A 20,830-nucleotide genomic window follows, 5' to 3' on the forward strand; every position below is an offset into this window, starting at 1 on the left:
CTGTTAAGAGAACACATCAGTCTTTCAGTAGAGACCCAACTTCAAGGCCTCAAGATGTAATGGCTAGCACCTGGACTTCAAATCTCAGTGGACTTGTCTCGGTTTTGGTGACCTTGCCCTTTCCCAAACCAGGAGTACACTCTTGTATGTGTAGATGCTCCCTTAGACTTGCACTTCCTCTCCCCCATCCATGTCCAGCTCCTTGCTTGTTCCTCTGGCTACTGAAAATTGCCTTCTCCCCATCATCCTCATGTCCCCCTAGATTCTCTCCTCTTGATGTCTGTTTTTGCTTTGCCTGGTGCTTGAAGTCAGTCAGATCCCCGTAAGTTAATTATGTGCTCAGGTGATTAAGAGTTCGTATGTCAGAGGCCCCATCTGTGACTCCTTTTTCTGGAGCTCATGCAAATTCTCTGTAGACTAACTCTGAATGCAGACCCGAAAATGTCCGGACCATAGAGTAAGACCCCAGCCATCATAGTCATCTGAGAGCTTCCATTATCTCCATACGGGAGGCTGTCTCTTAATGTTCCTTAGATTGAATCTATGCCCAATGATTTTAAAGATCAACTGACCAGATGCAACAGTATACAAGTCCTCCCTTGAAGGTTTGTTATACAAAGGTCCCACGGTGTGATGCTTAACCTTCTGGATTCTGAATGTAGCAATCCCAGCTGTCAGTGGGACACTAAATTCCTTCTGTTCACTCTCTCCATAGTTCAAAAAGATATCCTTCAGTACTCTCAGTGACAGCAAAAGAAGGGCCCCCATGAACTCCTCTGGCCCCTGGCATCCAGGAACTGGCATGACTCTATACACAAGCCCAGGTGTGGTCAGAAACTGGCCTGGCACTCACTGCTAGGCCACGGAACTCTTTCAATGAACACAAACAATCTCACAGAACAGGAGCATCAGACAAGGTCATTCTCCTGATGAAATGAGACAAACAAACAAAAACAAACAATAACAACAAAACAGTTCATAATATTGTCTAAGAACAGACAATAGAAGAAGGTCACTGTGCAAACCACAAAAATAACAAACATCTTCTACCAGCTAATATGAGGGACCACTATTTTACAGCTTCAGTTTCCTTCTATTCTTACTTTCTAAATAAAATTTAGATATCCAATCACAGAATTATCCCCTCCCTTCCTGAAAGCAACACCTCAGCTTATTCAACTGCAGGTGTTTTCCTGGTGGTCTTTGGCTACAGCACATTGAAATAGGTAATGACAAAAAATGACAATATTAAATTATCATTTTGACCACATTGCCTGTACAAAACAAACAAAACAAATCAAAAACCCCTCAGATGACCCTAAAATTATTTAAGATAAAGTCCACAATCTTTAGTCTGACATTTGGAACCAATCACAATTTGACCTTAACCTATCACTGGCATCTCTTCCCTAGTCACCCACTTGGGCTTCCTAGACAGGAGATGACTATTTCTAAGAGGCCTTAATGTCCCATATAGCAGATATCCTTCTGAGAATCCTGCCAAGGAGTATCCAGTAATGATAAATATAGCATAACTGATTTAATGACAGTTTTAATATATATGGCTTAATAGAAATGACAAAATTCAATCTGATTTTTAAAACAAAAGCAGTCACTAACTCCATTCTTCCTGTTAGATTCTCCCATTTTCCCTTAGGAAGTGTATTTTGTCATTTTTATTCAGGTCCACATCGTTGCCCCATCCCTTCCCCCCGCTCCCTCCCCCCACTGTAGTCTTTTCTTTATTTTTTCTTCCTTTATCAAAGCAAGAGGGCCATTTATAGAGATCAAAGATGTCTTCATACAATGTAATAGACATCTCAAAATAGAACTCTGTTGAGTAAAGAAATACAGTATTTATTCAGGAAATTGTACGCAGGCGACGAGGTGGCCGAGTGGTTAAGGCGATGGACTGCTAATCCATTGTGCTCTGCACGCGTGGGTTCGAATCCCATCCTCGTCGTTCAGTTCCCCACCGTATCGTGGGAGTGAGGTTTTAGCGCTTTGTGAACGAGGTGTTTCGCTAGTAAGGGCTGTCGCGGGGGGAAAAAAGAAAAAACTGACGTGACAAGCAACTTGCACTATCGATAATGTATTACTTATTTAACCCATTTTATAGAGTATTCGGAGGTTAGAGATTCGAGTTGCATCATGTCTCTGGAAGAGTTAAGAATCAAGCTGTGCTCCCTCTGCCCAAGCAGAGGTGTGCCCTCTGCTTATCCAGGTTCTCCACCGTTGTCAAAAACGCAGATTCTCGACCCTCTGATTTCGTTATGATTGTTAACCCCCTGCCTAAGCAGCCCTCCGCCTCCCTCCTGCCTGCTGTTCAAACAGTGGTTGCAAATTACACGCAACTGGGGAGTTTTCTCAAAATGCTCAAGTTTCTTCCGCACCCTCGACACAGTTAAATCAGTATCTCTGAGGGTGGGGTCCAGTCGTCGGTGTGGGTGCAGGCGTCACATTACAATGAGTCTCTTGTGTTGACAACCACTGGCCATCCTCTTCACTCACTGCGCACCCTCCTCCCCATCCCCAACACACACACACACTGCCCAGTCTTGGTTCCCCTGTTTTGGCAATTTTTGTCGAATATTCTTTGCCTTTTAAATTCCAGGCACTTTTCCAGGTCCAAGGCTCCCTCTCTTAACACGTTATCACTGCCTACCCTCCCAACCTCTCCGTCAAACTCCAGCTTTATCTGACCACTGGTCCCTACCTCCAGAAGCAGAAAATGTCCATATGCTCTGCTTTTGCTCATGTAGTTCCTTCCGCCAGGAAAGTCTCTGCCGGCTTCTGGCAACAGCCTTTTCCCACGAGTCTGCAAACGGAAGCATCATTCTCCTCTTTGTATTTTAGTTGAATTAATTCAAATCAAACATTTTTTCCAAACACTCCAGCCTCTATTTCTCCCTTCTTTGATCTTCTGCCACTTACATATTAATTTTAGCACATAATCCCATAAAATCTCACCTGTCAAGTGTTTTCACCTTATAGTAAACTACCGCAATAACAAAATAACAAATGTGAATAACAAAATTTGAAGAGACTGTAGAGATTATCTCTCTGAAAACTTCCCCCCCCCATCACGTCTCTGTTTTACAAATGAGGAGATTGAAGTAGAGACCAGATAAACTAATTGTTAAAAAAAAAAAAAAATCATATAACCAACATTTCCTTATTATGGTTCATGGGAAGCAAGTTCTTTTAGATCAAGTGGTTAAGGCATTGACGTCTCTCCAACATGTTCAAATCCCGCGACTGGGATTGTGACTTTTGATACCTGGAAAATTCTTCTGAACTACACGTGTCATAAGCCAGTGGATTTCCCAAAGCCTCATGAGGCCTGAGGCCTAAAAGCATGAATTTTGAAGCAATATCTGTTTTTGAATTTTATCTAACAATATATGGCTGATATGGCATATATGGTTCAAAGATGGTTTACAAACTTTAATCCATTTAATCATGGAAATAAAAACTCAGGAGGTGATGATCCAGATTGGAAGCCAAAGTGGGGTCTTCAGCAACTGGATGTTGTGTTTTTTGTATTTTGCTTTTTCACCAACAAAGAATCAGGGATAATTGATACTATGGATGCTTGACTGGTCTTACTCCTCCTGCTCCTCCCTTCCCTTCTCACTTTACCTTCTTTGAGAATGTGGTTTAAGGAGTACCACCCTTTTATATCCTTGTCTCCTCAACTTTGCACACTGTAAATATTCAACAGATATTTATAAAATAAACACTTAAAGGCATATTCTGTGTGTGTGTGCGTGTGTGTCATCGTGGTGGTAGGGGAAAGGATTAAAACTTCATCCAGGCAGAATATACCCAGGGTATTTGTCACTCCTTTTAATACACGTCAAAGGATGATTTTAAATGTGTCAATCTCTTGCGTTGTTCCAAAGTAGGGAGGTAGATCTGGGGCACTTTTGCCTCTGCCCCTCACCTCTTTCAAACCCAAAGGGTCTGTTTCTTCTTAACTACTAAAGAGGGAAGGAAAGAGGAATATATTGAGTAGAAAAGAGCTAAGCCTCTTGGTTCTCTCTTTACAATATATCCAGCATCAAATCCTTTCTCACCCCTTCCACCGCTGCCACTGCAGCCCAGGCCACCACGAACCAGCCTCCTGACTCCTCTCCCTGCCTCCTCGCACCTTGCTCTGCTACAATCTATTCTCAAGCCAGCAGCCAACAAGAGCCTGCTAAAAGCTGAGTCAAACAATGTCACTCATCTGCTCCACACATTCTACCCTCTCCTCTTTCACTCAGTGTAAAAGCCAAATTTAATTCACGGCCTCAAAGACATGACATGACAGAGAGGTCATGGCCTCTCTGACCTCATGTCCTCTCACACTCTCTCTTGCTCAGTCTCCCCCAGCCACCGGGGCTTTCTTGATGTTCCTTGAACACTCCAGGCACAGTCCTACCTCTAGGCCTTCGAACTTGTTATCCCTCTACCTGGAACTCTTCTTGGATATTTACTTGGTTCAAATCCTCACCTCCTTTGATCAAATATCACTTCCACTGGTACTTCCCTGACCACGGCTCCCTATCCCCTTCCCTTGCTTGATTTTTCCCATAGTGCCTATTACCCTTTTTCATCAACTTTTTATTGAACAGCTACTATTTTATTTATTGAACACGTTGAAACTTTTTTTAGTCTGAGAAGTCTCAATGTCTGGGAACCAATGCTCCAGCCCCAACTTTTCTGTACCATTTGGAATCTACAGATGGCTGGAGGAAAGCAGAGTCAGACGGGAGACTAAGAAAGAGGCTGGGGAAAGGATGAGGCAATTATTACCTTGTTTTAATATTCATTGCTCTGACCTAGATTTGAACCAACATTCAGATCTGGAATCAAACATTATATATTTCACTATGAAATTAACAATTGAAAATCACTTTTCTTCACCCTAAATTATTATTAAATTCAGTTATTTAGGCACAAAAATGTTTTTGGGGGCCGGCCCCGTGGTTTAGCGGTTAAGTGCACGCGCTCCACTGCTGGCGGCCCAGGGTTCGGATCCCAGGCGCACACCGACGCACCGTTTGTCCGGCCATGCTGAGGCCGGGTCCCACATACAGCAACTAGAAGGATGTGCAACTATGACATACAACTATTTACTAGGGCTTTTGGGGGGGGAGGAAAAAAAAGGAGGAGGATTGGCAATAGATGTTAGCTCAGAGCCAGTCTTCCTCAGCAAAAAGAGGAAGATTAGCATGGATGTTAGCTCAGGGCTGATCTTCCTCACAAAAACAAAAACAAAAACAAAAAGTTTTTGTATATTCTGCACAGCTATCTTCTCTGTCTTGCTGTTTGCATACACACTCTGTAAACAGTTGGGATCTTTTAATGATCTTATATTTCTGCTCTGTAGGTTTGAATATGAGCTGTTCTCTATACTTTTGATGGCAACAAAACCAAAGTTAAAAAGGAAGTTAAGATGGAAAAGGAGAGGAAGAGTGAAAACCAGTAACATAGACTCCAGCAGCAGCCAGAACCTGGAGGGACACAGACTCACACTAGAAGAGAAACGGGAAGAAGAGACTGTGGCCTAGGGCGAAGCCTGCGGGAAGGAAACGCAACAGGTTTCCCACTGTGCTAGCCACTGGGGCCTGGCGTTAATCTGAGACTCAGCAGTTGGAGAGAGCTCAGTTTACAGATCTGAATACCTTTTTTCAAGAAACTCAGGACAAGCCGAGCCTGTGAAAGTGAAACTCAGGTGCTCGAAATCCAAATTTTGGGAGAACTTGAGGGCCTCCAAATTATTCGATGGCCTTCTTTCAGTTTTGACTTTCAGCCTCTCTTCACCCCTGACACTGGTTCTCCCAAAGCTTTTGAGAATGACCTCTTCAGAGTAGAGCAGGAAGAAGGAAAAGGGTTTTGCAGACATAGGTAAAATGTAATTCTCCCTCCCTCGTGAGATACCGCAATCACTTTTTACGGGAGTGCTTAAAACTTAACCACGAAGGGATTCGAACCCTCAATCTTCTGATCCGAAGTCAGACGCCTTATCCGTTAGGCCACGTGGTCCTCGAGAAAACCCATCTTGCTGCAATACTTAGAAAGTATAATGAGCTTTCTGCCCCGGCCTGAGTCGTACGAGTTAAGTAATGACAAAAAGGCCGCCGCGTCCGCGCCGCCCGCGCTTTTCGTCGTTGGAAAAATGGAAACTCGAGGTTACGTGGGTTACTTGGGGCCACGGAGTCCGGCCTTATGAAGAGTAGGGACTGACAATTATTTCGGTCTTGTAGTATATGGGTGAGAAAAGTTATTTACTCTACGACTCCCGAGCAGAAAAACTGGAGTTTATGGCACCTAAAGGATGTCAAAATATTGCATATTGTCTGCATCGAGAGATGTTTTTTAATAAGCCAACTCAGAGTTTCTTCCCTGTTAATACTCATCTACATTCACCACTTTTAGACTCTAGGTACTCGGGATGTCGGCCTGGACTGTAGTCACGGAAACCGCACCCGGAAGGCAGTCTTCCTAAAGGCAGCGTCTTCATGATTGTCTTTCTCGCCATGCTGCGTGGATCTCTGCAGGCCCCCACGTGTGACAACTTCCCCCTTCCCATGCTCTTCTAGTACTTTCTCTGATGGTTATAACATGACATCTGAGCACTTTTCACAGTATGTCTCTGTTTGACAAAAAAGAGGATGCTTTTCCTGCTGTCTCTCAGGGGTTTTGAGAGGTCCACGGCCATTACTATTATTTGAGGCTCCCAAATCTTAAGAAATAAGCACTACAGCAGAATTACAAAAATATTGGCTGTTAATTTTTACATTTAATAGACGAATCAACACAAAACATGTTACAATAAAATCATTGTATGGATGAGATATTTATAGAATTTATAATGTTCTATGGAGTGCTTGGCCCAATAAAGTGATATAGATTTAAAATTATATCTTGGATGGCTTCTTTCAAGCTTGTCAGTGAATCTCTGTGACCTCATGCACCTCGTTTGAAGATGTCAGCAGTCCACACATAAGGCATTTCCTTAATTTTCTTAAATCCTAGACTCTGGGAGCATTGGCCTTCTCTGCTCATTTGTGATGGGTCTTGGCTTTTCTTGACTAGTAAATTAGCAGCTTCTGGAGCACAAAAATGGGGCCTTTTACATAGTCTGTCTTTCTCTGGCCACAGAAGAACATCTGGCAAATAGTAGCAGCTCAATAAAAATCGACTGAATTTCTCATATACATATTTGTTTGAATTTTGCAATCATCTTTAATGTGGAGATTATTTAACAGAAAGATTCTTCTATCCTGAAAAAATCTGAATATGGACATTTTGTTCTCTCTTTCTTCCTGGAAGCAGGAAGATGGTGGCTGAACCATCTTGGGTAGTGTTGGTGGAAGTGGTGAGAAGTGGTTGAATTCTGGATATGTTCTGAAAGATTTGCTGATTAGATTGAGGGTGTGAAAGAAATAGAGAAGTCACACGCATCTCCAAGATTTTTTGCTATAACAACAAAGTTTCCATTTACTGAGATGGAGACCACTGCAGGAGAAGGATTTGAGGGTGGAGTGCGTGTTGAGATCAGAAGTTCTGTTTGGCTATGTTAAGTTTAAGTTGTACATTAAACATCCAAGTGGTGTTGACCAATATGGAGTGGTCAAATTAAGGTGATATACATATATATAGTGAATAGATATATTGAGGAGAAAAAAATATATCCTAAACCTCCCATCCCCTCTCTCGCATCTTAGAAGAGAAATGACTTGCTGAAAAATAAAAATCAGTCAGGGTCTGTCCACTCACTGGCTTCTCCCTCCTCCCCAGGAGACACAGGAGGGAGGAAGAACGTGGAGATGGCAGAGGAAATAGCCAAGGCTAAGGCATCTGGCTTGATGGAGACATGATCATCTTTGGGAAGATCATCGGCAAGGAAATCCAGCCAAAATCATTTTTGAGGATGACTGGTGTCTTGTTTCCATGACACTTCCCCTCAAATACCAACATATTTTCTGGTGCTACCCAAGAAATGTGTACCCCAGATATCTGTAGCAGAAGATGATGATGATGAAAGCCTTGGACACTTAATGACTGTTGACAAGAAATGTGCTGCTGATCTGGGCCTGAAGAAGGGTTATGGAATAGCAGTGAATGAAGGTTCAGATGAGAGACAATCTATCACGTTCATCTCCATGTTCTTGTAGGTGGGCAGATGAATTGGCCTCCTGGTTTAGTACGCTTTAGGGATAATTTTCTCTTCTCTAGGCAATGATCAAGTTTGCAAGTTCCAATATGTCAAACAGTACACTTATTTTTGCCTGTGTATGGAGTGATTGAAGAAATAATTTTTAAAAAATCCATACATCATAAAAGACAGTGTTGCATGGTTTACAGTAAAAACAAACAAAAGCAACAAACAATCAAGGACCAGACCACAATCTTGAACACTCCAGAAACTTTTTTCTAACAAGAGAATTTGATCATATTACTCCTTTGATCAAAATTGGTTATAATTTCCTATTGCCCACAGAAAAATGTAATCTAAACTTGTTTGTACCGCATACTTACTTTCTTATGACTGGCTCTTTCCCTATCTCTTCTGCTACAACTCCAGCCTGCATTGTAAGACCTAAAATTTTAGGTGCTCCCTTCACATCTTTGGGCCTCACAGGGCCTCCAAAAGACCTAACTGTGAGTTCTGCTCTCGCCAGATACGCCTTCCACAGGGCCAGCTCCGCTATCAGCCAGACCAGGTGCATCCCACTGGCTCCTCAACCTAATGGATTTCATCTCACTGTCAGCCCTCGAAACTATTAAAATAAGATAATCATATCTTCTGAAGGGAACCAGGGGTCACCCCACCCTCTGGTTACTACAAAGGTTACCTCCCATAGCCCCTGCTGGTTCACGATGCTCGATGCTCTGTAGTGCAACCCCTGTGTGGTCCCGCTTCGCATGCAGTGCCCTCCTCTTCCAGGTGGTGGGTGTATGTGACTAGTAACCTGCTACCAATCTCATCTGTCCAGTGTTGAGTGTTGTGTGTTCAGCCATCTCATATTATTCAGGGCAGAGGATTCCTTCTTCAGCAACAGGGTAAATAGGAGGTGATCAGGACACAGCCACTTTTCTTTTCTCTCCAAATCCCCCTTCTACCATCTCCCCCACCTCCATGTTCTATCACATTGAATTTTCTGTAGTTCTCGAGAAACTCTTAACTATTATGCCTCCTTGTATTTGTTTCTTCTGCCTAGAATCCTCTTCTTTTTGACTGCCTGGCAAACTCTTACTCATTCAACTTTTGACTCAAAATCTGCCACCTTTCCTGAATTAGGCCATTGCTATGGCAAAGTTAATGCAGCAAATTGATTTCCCTCAGTTTTCACATGTTCTGTAGCCAAGGTGATGACCCTTGGTCAAACTCTGAGAGATAAAATACTAGAATGTTCACATAGTTGCTGGGTAATGATGTTATTCTACACACCTGAAGTAGTGGCTTATTATGAACCAGGTGATCAGCATATTTAAAGTAATCATAAATATTCATGATAAGTATCTGGTGTCTGGTTTGGGGTCCACCCCATGGCTGGTCATGTGGTAGGTATGTGACCACCTCCTTTGAAGAACTTTGGGCTCCAATATTCAAACAGACTTTGGAGGACAAGAAAGCCTTCTCTAGTCTTTGCTTGTGGATATCTTTTTCCTGCTGTGTCTGCACTGTTTCCTTTACTATAATAAATCTTAACCTTGCATATATGTTGAATCACGTGAGTTCTTCCAGAGAATCACCCAACTAGTGAGTGGTCATGGGCCTACCAGAAACAACTATCATTTTCCCTTGTTCGCATTGCACTTAGTGTATAACCTTCTTAAAGAAATATCTCATTCTACTACGCATACTTACATAATTACTTGTTTAAAAGCATATCTAGACTGTAAGCTACTTAATGCCTTTTGTTAGCACCTAGCACAGTATCTGACATAAATCTCTGAATATGAATCCTTTCTGAAAGAAAGAAATATAAAACAGTTGACATATATACTTTAAAAAATAAGCACAGAGAATAGTTCTGTTAGAAATTGTAAAGGAAGGTAGAGGGTGGAGACACATTTTCTAATAGCGACCACAGAAGCGGTTTTCTCAGGTCAGAGTTCAATCGTGGCCACCAAAACTCTGCATTCTGTCTCAAATTGTTACTTATTTACTCCAAAGAGGAAGACTCTCGTAGTTGCAAAGAATCTGTGCCAGGATGGCCCAGTAGATATCTAGTCTAGCGCCTTCACCACATGGCCACAACTACCTAACAAGTAGTGCTTTCTGAATTATGCATAGAAGGAAATAAAACTCCGTACCTTTGCTTCCACCTCTGTCCTCACCCCTGCACTCAGCTTATTTCAGCATTTTCCCGGCTTCATAGGACAACGAGAACTGTCATAATAACTGGCGGCAACAATAGCACGGTCACTTTGGCAACCAGAAGAAGTCCGGTTTACTAAGAGAGGACATATTAGTTAATGAAAATTGAGTATCCATGAACGACACGTGTAACTGCAGAGAATGTAAACAATTTCAGCTTATTTTCAGGAAACAATTTTAATTTCAGAATTGAAAAAAAGACTCCATTTAATTCTCTTTCCTTATTGTGAAACTAAGCCATAAAATTTTAATCAAAGGCAAAGAAAGAAAACAGGAAGCCTCGTTAGCAGAGGATGGTTTCGATCCATCGACCTCTGGGTTATGGGCCCAGCACGCTTCCGCTGCGCCACTCTGCTCCCTACGACAGTCTAATCTCTAAGAATACCCTTAACTCTACTAAGAGGCGATTTATTCAGACTATCTTTCGTCAAAAAGTCTGCGGGAGGTCGCCTATTTATTTTAGCATCTTGGCTACCAAAAGTTGCTAATTCTCTTTAGGATAACGTCGCTACCAGAATTAAAGAGAAAACAAAACTAGGAGTAGAGAAGTAAGGATTAACACACTGTTACTGGGCGCAGAGGTCGGGTGGGTGGCTAGATATTCAAAAGAGAATTACACGTTTTAATAAACAGGGAAAGAAAAGAAAACAAGCCGGGAAAGGAACCCGGGCTTCTGTGCGGCGGGCGACAATTGTATCAGGGAATCACCAACCACGTATTCACTTATGGGAAGAAAACTCTCTTAGTCAGGTTTCCCTCGGTTAGTGATGGAGAGTGTGAAGTCTTGCAACGTTTAACTCCTCTGCAGTGGGGTTTCGGCTCGAAGGGGCTTTGCCGCTGGGAGCAGAAACGCCGGAAGCACTGTAAACGTGCGGGCAAAGCAGGACTCCGTATTCCAACGAAGGTAGCTGCAGTTCTGGGCGCGTGGGTCAAGGCTCCTGTGCGGTCGTCCCAAAACATCTGAAGCAGTAAAAGATAACCAATGAAAAATATTAATTTCTTTGGTCTGACGCAGTCGGGAAAAACTTCCGAAACCTCCTACTTGGGGACGCAGAACGCGCCAGAGACGCCTCCACAGAGGGCACGCTCGGCGTGCGTGCGGACGACTCGTCCGTGACGTCATCTCGAACGGGCCTACGGGGGAAGAGGGCCGGCGCGCGGGGTGGGCGGTGCGCAGGGGGGGAGGCGGCGCGCTGGGCGGGATAAGCAGATTTTCCTGCCTGCGCGCCTTCAGTCTTCAATTAGGTCCGCAATCCGCACATATAAGGGAATTGCGTCCGTACTTTCGCTGCTCTCTTAAGTTTGGTCTGAGCTGAGTAGTCATGTCTGGACGTGGTAAAGGTGGAAAGGGGCTGGGAAAGGGGGGTGCTAAGCGCCATAGGAAGGTTCTGCGAGACAATATTCAGGGTATTACCAAACCGGCCATCCGTCGTTTGGCTCGGCGTGGCGGTGTCAAGCGGATATCCGGCCTCATCTATGAGGAGACTCGTGGGGTGCTCAAAGTCTTTCTGGAGAACGTGATTCGGGACGCCGTCACTTACACGGAGCACGCCAAACGAAAGACGGTCACCGCCATGGACGTGGTCTACGCGCTCAAGCGCCAGGGTCGTACACTTTACGGCTTCGGCGGCTAAGTCACCCGTTTTCAGCAGCCTAACAGCTTTTCTCAATCAAAGGCCCTTTTCAGGGCCGCCCAAGTATTTCTATAAAAGAGCTTAGCGTTTTTGTCTGGTTTAAGCTTTGGTCGTTTCACTGTTGTTCCGTGGTGGTTACGGCTCAGTTTCAATTCATAAGTTAGTTTTAATTTCACGTTTTCGAAAAGAAGGCATTCAAAATTGTAGTGGTATGCGTGTGTATAACCATTACATGCTGTCGCTGCTTTGATTTGTATTTACATAACAAGGCTTTCTGGATGCTTATATTTTAGGTGCCAGTGAAAGCTCCCGTGGTGGTGGTGACCTGCTTCCTCAAGAAGCTTTTTAGTTTTCGAGTTCTTAAAAGTTGTAAGTCGTGTGTATGCGTGGTTTTCGAGTACTATAGAGAAGTAGGATTAAACAGCCCGGGAGGTAGGACAGATCCCCCTTTTCCTGCCTGTGTTCCCGTGCTCAAAATGGCGGAGGCGGCGAGGAACAAAGAAAGCCCGCGCCCCGGCGGCGGCAAGGGGAGCCCTGGAACAAAGGCGAATTCACGAGCGGAACCGAGCGTCCCCCTAGGCAGGAGCGCTCTCCTGGGCTCACAGTGCGTGCGCTGTTGCTTTCCTTGCCGAAGAAGCCTCTGTTGTACAAAAGGCGCTTGGGGAAAAATGAAAATGCACGCGTGGGGAAAGCTGGCAAGAATTGTTCAGCATAGAGGCCAATTGTGACTTCCTGTTACGAGAATTTAACGTAGGTGGAAGGATGTTGCTTAATGAACAATATGTAGATGTCACCTAAATTTAAGTAGACATGATAGCATTTTTTACAGTATACATACAGGCATCAGGCTATTTCACCCCAAATTATCAGGTATGCATTACAAGAAAAAAAACTCCCATATAATCAGACTTAAATAAAACAAAATTCCCTCATATCTATTACTCAGTTCACATTAAAAAAAAATCCCGATTATGCCCCAAATGTCTTAGAGATCAGATTTGCTCAGAGGACGATCCCATCGCCCCTTTGGTTCTGTCTCAGGTCTCTTAATCTGCAACAGTTTTCTCCTCTTCTCCCACCCTTTTTTTTTTTTTTTTGACATTGATTTGCTGGAGACCTGACCTACAGAATGTCCTTCTGGTTTGGCTTGTATCCTGATGGGGTCATTTTACTTGTCTGCTATATACCCTGTCTGCCCAGCAAGGTAGAAGTAATTTCCATAGACATGATTGAAATCACGTCAACTTTGTTGTCAAGGAACAGTTTATAGACGATGTTATCTGTATGCTACTTGCACCACATCAGGGGCACGTGATGTCAGGCTTATCCAAATTCGAGATGCTAGATGGATCAATCACCGGCTTAGGGTGATTAGTTCCATTATAAAATCAGGTTTTTCCTCCTTGTGGGCAGCAAATCATCTGTAGAGTGTGATACTTTGACTTCAGGAAAATCAATGGAGCCATTTTGAATCTGATCTAGTATTTTAAAGATATGGACTTTAGTGCTTAAATACGAAAAGAATCAGATGTAATTGAAGCTGAGGCACCAGTTTAAGGAGATAAAGTTATATGAGGATAATTTAACAAATAAACAAAATTGAGCATATAGCTTATGCCAGGTACTGTTCTATGCTCTAGGAATTATAGCAGTGAATAACAGTGAACAAAACAATATTTCTATATTTGTGGAGGTTATATTTTATTGGAGGAGGGCACAAACAAACCAAGTAAAACATATACTATGTCAGATGGTACTAAGTGCTATGCAGATCACTGAAGTAGGGAAAGGCATCAAGTGTGAAGGAAGGAGGCAATGTTTGAAATGTGGTCAGGCAAGGCCTTACTGATAAAGTGATGGTTGGGGAAAAAAGATGGAGAAAGTGAAGTTGCAAATAGAAGGAAGACCAAAATAGAAAGCCTGGAGATAGCAAGGAGTTATTGTGTCTGGGCAGGGGAAGGGCGAGGGAGTGTGGAGGAAAAAGAGATAAGGTCTGAGAGGTAAATGGAGGTCAGCAGTTCCTGTATGGCCTTGTAGGCCAGTGTAATACTTTAACTTTTACTCTGAGTGAGGTAGGAGCCATTGTAGGGTTTTCAGCAGAGGATGGACATGATCTGATTTATATTTTAAAATGATCTGTCTAGCTGCCTGGTGGAGAATAGACTGTGATGGGGCCAGGGTAGGAGTAGGGAGACCAGTTAGGAGGCTGCTATGATAACACAGTTGAGAGATGACAGTGGCTTGGACCAGTGTATTAGTGTAGGAGGCTGTGAAAAGTGGCTGGATTCTGTACATGTTTTGAAGGTAGGGTTGCTAGTTTTTTTCTGAGCTAGTGAATGCAGGGTATGAGAGAAAGACAATTCATGGATGATCTCAGTGATTTTAGCTAGAGCAACTGGGATACAGATACCAACTGCTAAAACTGGGAAAAATATGGGAGGAACAAGTTTTGGGGAGAATCATAGGCTTAGGATTGAATATGCAGAGTTTGAGATGATGCTTGTTATATATCTAAGAGGAAGACAGGAAATAGGCAGTTGGGTATATGAGTCTGCAGTTTAGGGAACATAATTGGGAGTTGTCACAGTATAACTGCCATGAGAGGAAAAAATCCACAAGATCTGATAACATCTCTTAGGAAAGAGGGTTGATATTGAAGAGAAGCAGTTCAAGGACTGAACCCTAGGTCAGGTAAATAACGAGGGTTTGCTCTGTATTCGTGACATGTGGATTCATAACTTACGGTTTTACAAGTGCCTTCTGTAATTCTCCCTTCCTCCTGTGATTCTCAGAATAAGCAGAATAAATATTATCCTAAGACAGGAGAGGGGAAATACTCAAGAAATCTGCTTGAACCCTGCCTGCGCCCTCCTCTGATTAGTTGAGCTGATTCAGAGACACTTTTTTCAATTTTGAAACAAAGAAATTTAAACAAATCAGTTCCCAAATGCAATAGTGTTAGTCTATGTCAAAGTTTTCTCTATTCTGTATCAAAAGGAGAAAAATAAAGGCAATGTAGTAAATTTTTCTTAATATTAAAAGTTAATGCAATTTATTTGGTATAAAGGGCCAAATTTATTTGGTATAAAGCTTTCTTGTTTCGAGGTTATCTTTAATACCTTTGAGGTGATAAAAATATAGTTCTTTTATGAAATAAGATTGATAGTAGTCTTCTCAATTGTTGGCAGCCCCATGGCAGTCTTTGGGGTGGCCCTAGCTTTTCCTAGTCTGAGAATGATTGTGGACAATGATTTCTTGATTCTCTTTGAGCTTTAAAAGTGTAGCAGCTTTTCTGAAGATGATTCTTCATTCTGGCCAGACACTACAGTGAGGTTAGGCAAAGGGAGCAGGAGGTGTGGGAAGAAAAAAGGGATAAAAAGCTACCAATCAGCTCTTGTGTGAGTTTCCAGAGTCCCTTCCTTATAACCCAACACATCTGGCTATTAAACGAGGTACTCTTAGTTCTAGTGCGGGACCAGAAGCTCCCTGGAAAATAAGCCACATATTACTTGAATTGGCAAGCAAAGGCAGGGAAGTCTGCCAGGCACTAGCTTGTCCTCAAAACAGTTCAGGAGAAAGACATGGTTCTAAAGAGGGGTGTAGACTGTTAAAGGGATTTGCCAGACAAGGAACCATAATTAGTGTCAAATACTAGTAGGCTTTTCCGCCCGCTGCCTTGTTCAAGGCCTCAGGACTCTGAGATTCCAATATGGGCAGGACCAAGGGCACCTTCCCTATCACTTCAATCAGAGACTTTAGCCACAGCTAATATTTTAGAGAACGTTCTCTGTGCAGGCACCATCCTAAATGCTTTACTTGTGTTCTTTTATTGATCACCCAGCAATGCTATGCGATAGTTACTAATTATTATTCCCATTTTAGAGGTAAGAACATGCTCACAGAGGGTTTGAGTAGTTTGCCCAAACTCAGTATTCAAACAGGCAGTCAGGTCTGTGTCATGTCCTGGGGGATTCCCCCTTAAATCATGCTTGTATATTTCTTTTCATGAATGCACTGTTTTAAAATTTATTTAAAATTAACTCTGGAGAACAAGAAAGGAATGCCTTAATTATACATGGGGTTTAGGGAATTTTCTTCCTAAGCCCCGTTACAAAATTGAGTCACTTATTTCATGTTCACAGCAATCTGCTATGCAGGCATTTGCAGATAAAGATTTGTAGCTAATAAGTAGAAAATGAGGTTTTTGAGCTCAGGTTTATACTGCCAATGCCCATGGTTTCTCCTCCACACACAGTGCTCAGAAAAGTTAAACTTGCTGCCGGGTGATCCTTGGGTTCCAAGTCTCATTATATATATGTATATATTTCTAAAGAAACTTTGGCTGATAGAAGGATTTTGCTGTGCCTCCAAGAACATGTGTATCTTCTAACCGGTTTTACTTTTGTTCTAATGCTTTATTTTCCCTTTGACCCTAAGTTTCCCCATTCCTATGATTGCAACTAGCCTCTTGCTCTGGAAAAGTCTAACAAATAGTGCAGAAAGAGTCCTTAGAATTAGACAGATGGGGATTCAGATCTCAGTTTTATTTATGTAAGGGGCTAGTTACTTAACCTTCATTCCTCAGGTCATTCAGCTGTAAAATGAGAGATTCCATTTCCCAGGTAACTGCAGGATAAAATCAGTGACATGCTAGGAAGGAACACGTAAATGTTAATTCCTTGTAATCCTTTTCTTTTAAAATCCCAGGGAATAAAGAAGTAACTGGACAAGGTCATTCCAGGACACAGAGGAGAAAGTTTCGGGAGAATTCTGGGAATCCTTGGGGCTGAAAAGTGAAGAGCCTGACAGATTGAGGCAGATCTCCATCCCCTCAGCCCGCAGGAATCACAGGTTGTTGAATTAGCACTGGAGACTTTCACTTGCTTCCTCCCCTCCCATGTTATCCTGTTGCCTGTAGTGTCTCTTACACCCTTGTATATTAAGCTGAGTGGAAAATTCTAGTGGATGGTGAAACAGTTCCTGACCTGGCCAAGGTAAAATAATCCAAGAACGATGCATTCAGTGAAAAAATTAGTGGTCTTGAACGACGCAGGTATGAGAAAGACTGGGTGAGATCTGCTGTGGTTTACAAACGCAAGCTGCAGAGGTGGTTTCTCTATCAGATGCAGCTCTAACCGCTTGCAAACTAACAGTAGGAAGTTACAAAAAGTAGTTTCGTTTTCTCACGATTGATCTAATCTTCTCATTTTTGTTTAAAAGCCACTCGAAATTATTTAAGACTCCATATTTTCCCCTGGTTACTCCCCATTAAGGGGAATGGGGATGACAAAATGAAACTGAAAACGGGGAAAACACACCTCTCGAGGTGGAGACAATTCTAGATGAGCGAGATAAACGAGAACTCCAGGCTACGTTGTTTTTTAGTAGCTAAATGTAGGAGCCAAGTAGAACACACCACAATGTTAACTGCCTACAGAGGCACTCTTGGGCCTTCTTTCCGAACCGTAAGACGAAGTAATGTGTCCCGAGATTTATTACACTGACTACCCTAGCCATTTTCACATTTGGAGTTACAGATCTTTGAGACAACGTGGGTGGCTCTTAAAAGAGCCTTTTGTAATCGCTAGCGCTGTTACACACTATATTTACTTGGAGCTGGTGTACTTGGTGACAGCCTTGGTGCCCTCGGACACGGCGTGCTTGGCCAGCTCCCCGGGCAGCAGCAAGCGCACGGCCGTCTGGATCTCCCTGGACGTGATGGTCGAGCGTTTGTTGTAATGCGCCAGGCGCGACGCCTCGCCCGCGATGCGCTCGAAGATGTCGTTGACGAACGAGTTCATGATGCCCATGGCCTTGGACGAGATGCCGGTGTCGGGATGAACCTGCTTCAACACCTTGTACACGTACACGGAGTAGCTCTCCTTGCGACTGCGCTTGCGCTTCTTGCCGTCTTTCTTCTGCGCCTTGGTCACCGCCTTTTTAGAGCCCTTTTTCGGGGCAGGAGCAGACTTCGCTGGTTCAGGCATTGCAAAAACGTACACGCCACCTCTCAAATGAACGAAAACAAAATACACCCGCGAAGAAACGCCCTTGTTATTTGCTTGATGTATATGCAAATTAGGGATCGCAGAATTATGATTTCTGATTGGCTGTTTCAGTATCTTAACCTCTGATAGGCTCTTTCTTTACTCCAAACTCTCATTGGCTCTTTCCGTAGCTCAACCTTAGATAACTTGACCTTTCAACTATAGACACTCTATGTAAATTAGAAGTGGCGTTGTTTTAGACCTTCCTTTTGATTGGCTGAAGTTTGTGTTCGGTTAATACCATAGGCTGTTTTACCAAACCGGCGCAGAGTATAATAGTCTGGCTTCTTGAGTTCTGGTTATGCTTCAATTTCTTTCGTTCTTGTCGTGATCTTGGTATTTCATTATGTCTGGACGAGGCAAGCAGGGTGGCAAGGCTCGTGCTAAAGCCAAAACTCGCTCTTCTCGGGCCGGCCTTCAGTTCCCCGTGGGCCGAGTGCACCGCCTGCTCCGCAAGGGCAACTATGCCGAGCGGGTGGGGGCCGGCGCGCCGGTGTACCTGGCGGCGGTGCTGGAGTACCTGACGGCCGAGATCCTGGAGCTGGCGGGCAACGCGGCCCGCGACAACAAGAAGACGCGCATCATTCCGCGTCACCTACAGCTGGCCATCCGCAACGACGAGGAGCTCAACAAGCTGCTGGGCAAAGTCACTATTGCTCAGGGCGGTGTCCTGCCGAATATCCAGGCCGTGCTATTGCCTAAAAAGACCGAGAGTCATCACAAGACCAAGGGCAAGTGAACCAACTGAAATAGTCTGGGCAGCTACCACCTTTTCTATTACACAAAGGCTCTTTTCAGAGCCATCCACATTTTCACATAAAAAAAGCTTGTAACTCACTGGTTCTAAGTTGTACTGTTATGTTTTACTACAGCCTCTGTAGATAGTCACTGCGCATCGTGGCTATTTGTGGCACTATTGTGCTTGAATTATCCAGGGAAACGGGACTTTTACGAGAAAATGTTTAATATGATTAGGAGTTTTCGTATAATTGGAAGGAAGAAAGTTACAGGAAAGTTTACAAAACCTTTAGTTTTTGGATGAACAGGTTGACTCCATTGATGTTCCTTCATTAGTGCCCAGCACGTAAAGTATTTCTCCACAGAGGAGGGAAACCAAAAGTAAGGAACTAGTCAATTTTGGAGAAAAACTAATATTCTCCCCTGCGGAAAAGGCGGGTGGGGGTGGTAGACTGGAAGGTCATTTAAGGCTTACCGAATAGCAAAACGATAGAACCGTTGACAAATGGAAAATCAGCGCGGGCTTTTCAAATTCTGAACTGAAGCAAAATCCCATCTGGGCTACTATAGGGAAGTCAACCAACATTTGTTGAGCACTGTTGTTTGCTCGTCATCTCCGGGCGGGGCTCATTACCTGTGATTTCCTAGGCATTCCACCCTGGAACCCTGCCATATAGGTCAAAGGCTTCACAGAATGCAGATAGGAAATGGCAGTCCAATGCCATTTTCTGAACTGACTGTAGGTTCAGTTCAGAAAAAGTAACCGTCTGAGAGAACAAAATACAAGTAAATCTGTTCTCAAAGTGTGCCCTTCAGAATCTTAGGCCCCATTACATAGATCCACTGAATCAGAACTGGCATCTTACACCATCCCCAAGTGGTTCCCTATCTACTTTTTGAAATGCTCTGACTACATTAGAAAATCAACTCCTTTGAATTGCAGACTGTAAAAGGCGGGATTGGAATGTGGAGTAATTCATCCAATCAGAGTCTCTAGTAATTGACCAATCACCTCGTGGACTCGTCAGCCAATGGTTTTATTGCGCGGGACTTTTGAAAAAGCGCAAGGCCAATCAGAATGTTTTTGAGTATATATAAAGGCAACCTCTTCTGTCTTACATACCTTACTGTTTCTCAGTTTTTCGGAAATGGCTCGGACCAAGCAAACAGCTCGTAAGTCTACTGGGGGGAAGGCCCCACGCAAACAGCTGGCCACCAAGGCGGCTCGCAAAAGTGCGCCGGCCACTGGCGGCGTGAAGAAGCCCCACCGCTACCGGCCCGGCACGGTGGCGCTGCGCGAGATCCGCCGCTACCAAAAGTCCACCGAGCTGTTGATCCGCAAGCTGCCCTTCCAGCGCTTGGTGCGCGAGATCGCGCAGGACTTCAAGACCGACTTGCGCTTCCAGAGCTCGGCCGTGATGGCGCTGCAGGAGGCGTGTGAGGCCTACCTGGTGGGGCTCTTTGAGGACACCAACCTGTGCGCCATCCACGCTAAGCGCGTCACCATCATGCCCAAAGACATCCAGCTCGCGCGCCGGATTCGTGGGGAGAGGGCGTAAAGCTTTTTCAGCACTGATTAATCCAACTCAAAGGCTCTTCTAAGAGCCACCTACTTTTCTCTTAAAATAGCTGTAACTAGACAATTCTATAGTTTTTACCAAGTCTTGGTTCTAATGTTTCTTGAAATTTTGTTTGAAATAGTGTGACTTAAGAGGTTTACATGGACATTTGTTACCATGAATTGCTGAGCAAACTTGGCTGGACTTATTTGCTGAGTATTGTGAAACTGCTGAGTTGAAAACTGTTCTGATGTTTCTGCCTGCTTAACTCCCTCTGCAGCCTTGTGCATTTTAAGTGGGTAGATCACAGGCAGAAGTTGCCTAAAGATGGGAATTTTTGCTCTGGCAGTGGGATGTAAATACGCTTAAGTTAAAAGTGAAGCAGTTTTGGCTTTATTGTGAAATGTTTGTCTACACATTAAGCAGTGAGAGCATTGTTTTGCTGATAGTTGGTTTCTCATAAAAAATTAGACT

At 43.6% G+C, this 20,830-nt stretch overlaps 3 protein-coding genes, 3 non-coding genes and 1 pseudogene across 6 annotated transcripts in view; 4 read left to right on the top strand and 3 right to left on the bottom strand.

The window, feature by feature from the left end:
- Positions 1–1,881: 1,881 nt before the first annotated feature.
- Positions 1,882–1,963, top strand: TRNAS-GCU (transfer RNA serine (anticodon GCU)). The gene has a single exon. It is a non-coding gene; the product is annotated as a tRNA-Ser (tRNA).
- A 3,997-nt stretch (positions 1,964–5,960) lies between these two features.
- Positions 5,961–6,033, bottom strand: TRNAR-UCG (transfer RNA arginine (anticodon UCG)). The gene has a single exon. It is a non-coding gene; the product is annotated as a tRNA-Arg (tRNA).
- Positions 6,034–7,820: 1,787 nt separating this feature from the next.
- LOC131413375 (adenosine 5'-monophosphoramidase HINT1-like) lies at positions 7,821–11,584 on the top strand (annotated as a pseudogene).
- Positions 10,663–10,734, bottom strand: TRNAM-CAU (transfer RNA methionine (anticodon CAU)). The gene has a single exon. It is a non-coding gene; the product is annotated as a tRNA-Met (tRNA).
- A 101-nt stretch (positions 11,585–11,685) lies between the features above and the next one.
- Positions 11,686–20,830, top strand: part of LOC131413376 (uncharacterized) — a 29,875-nt gene continuing 20,730 nt past the window's right edge. Inside the window, exons 1-4 of the mRNA XM_058553908.1 lie at positions 11,686–12,007; positions 17,629–17,841; positions 18,419–18,790; positions 19,887–20,278. Coding sequence (XP_058409891.1) covers positions 11,701–12,007; positions 17,629–17,841; positions 18,419–18,790; positions 19,887–20,278 — 1,284 coding nt within the window. The 5' untranslated portion in view covers positions 11,686–11,700. The remainder of the gene's footprint in view (positions 12,008–17,628; positions 17,842–18,418; positions 18,791–19,886; positions 20,279–20,830) is intronic.
- On the bottom strand, positions 17,029–18,021 carry LOC131414063 (histone H2B type 1-C/E/F/G/I). The gene has a single exon (XM_058555108.1). The coding sequence runs from the start codon at positions 17,997–17,999 to the stop codon at positions 17,619–17,621; it is 381 nt and encodes a 126-aa protein (XP_058411091.1). The 5' UTR covers positions 18,000–18,021; the 3' UTR covers positions 17,029–17,618.
- Positions 18,362–18,896, top strand: LOC131414055 (histone H2A type 1-J). Its single transcript, XM_058555098.1, has one exon. The coding sequence runs from the start codon at positions 18,406–18,408 to the stop codon at positions 18,796–18,798; it is 393 nt and encodes a 130-aa protein (XP_058411081.1). The 5' UTR covers positions 18,362–18,405; the 3' UTR covers positions 18,799–18,896.

Source organism: Diceros bicornis, chromosome 14, assembly GCF_020826845.1.
Source record: "Diceros bicornis minor isolate mBicDic1 chromosome 14, mDicBic1.mat.cur, whole genome shotgun sequence".
NCBI lineage: Eukaryota > Metazoa > Chordata > Mammalia > Perissodactyla > Rhinocerotidae > Diceros > Diceros bicornis.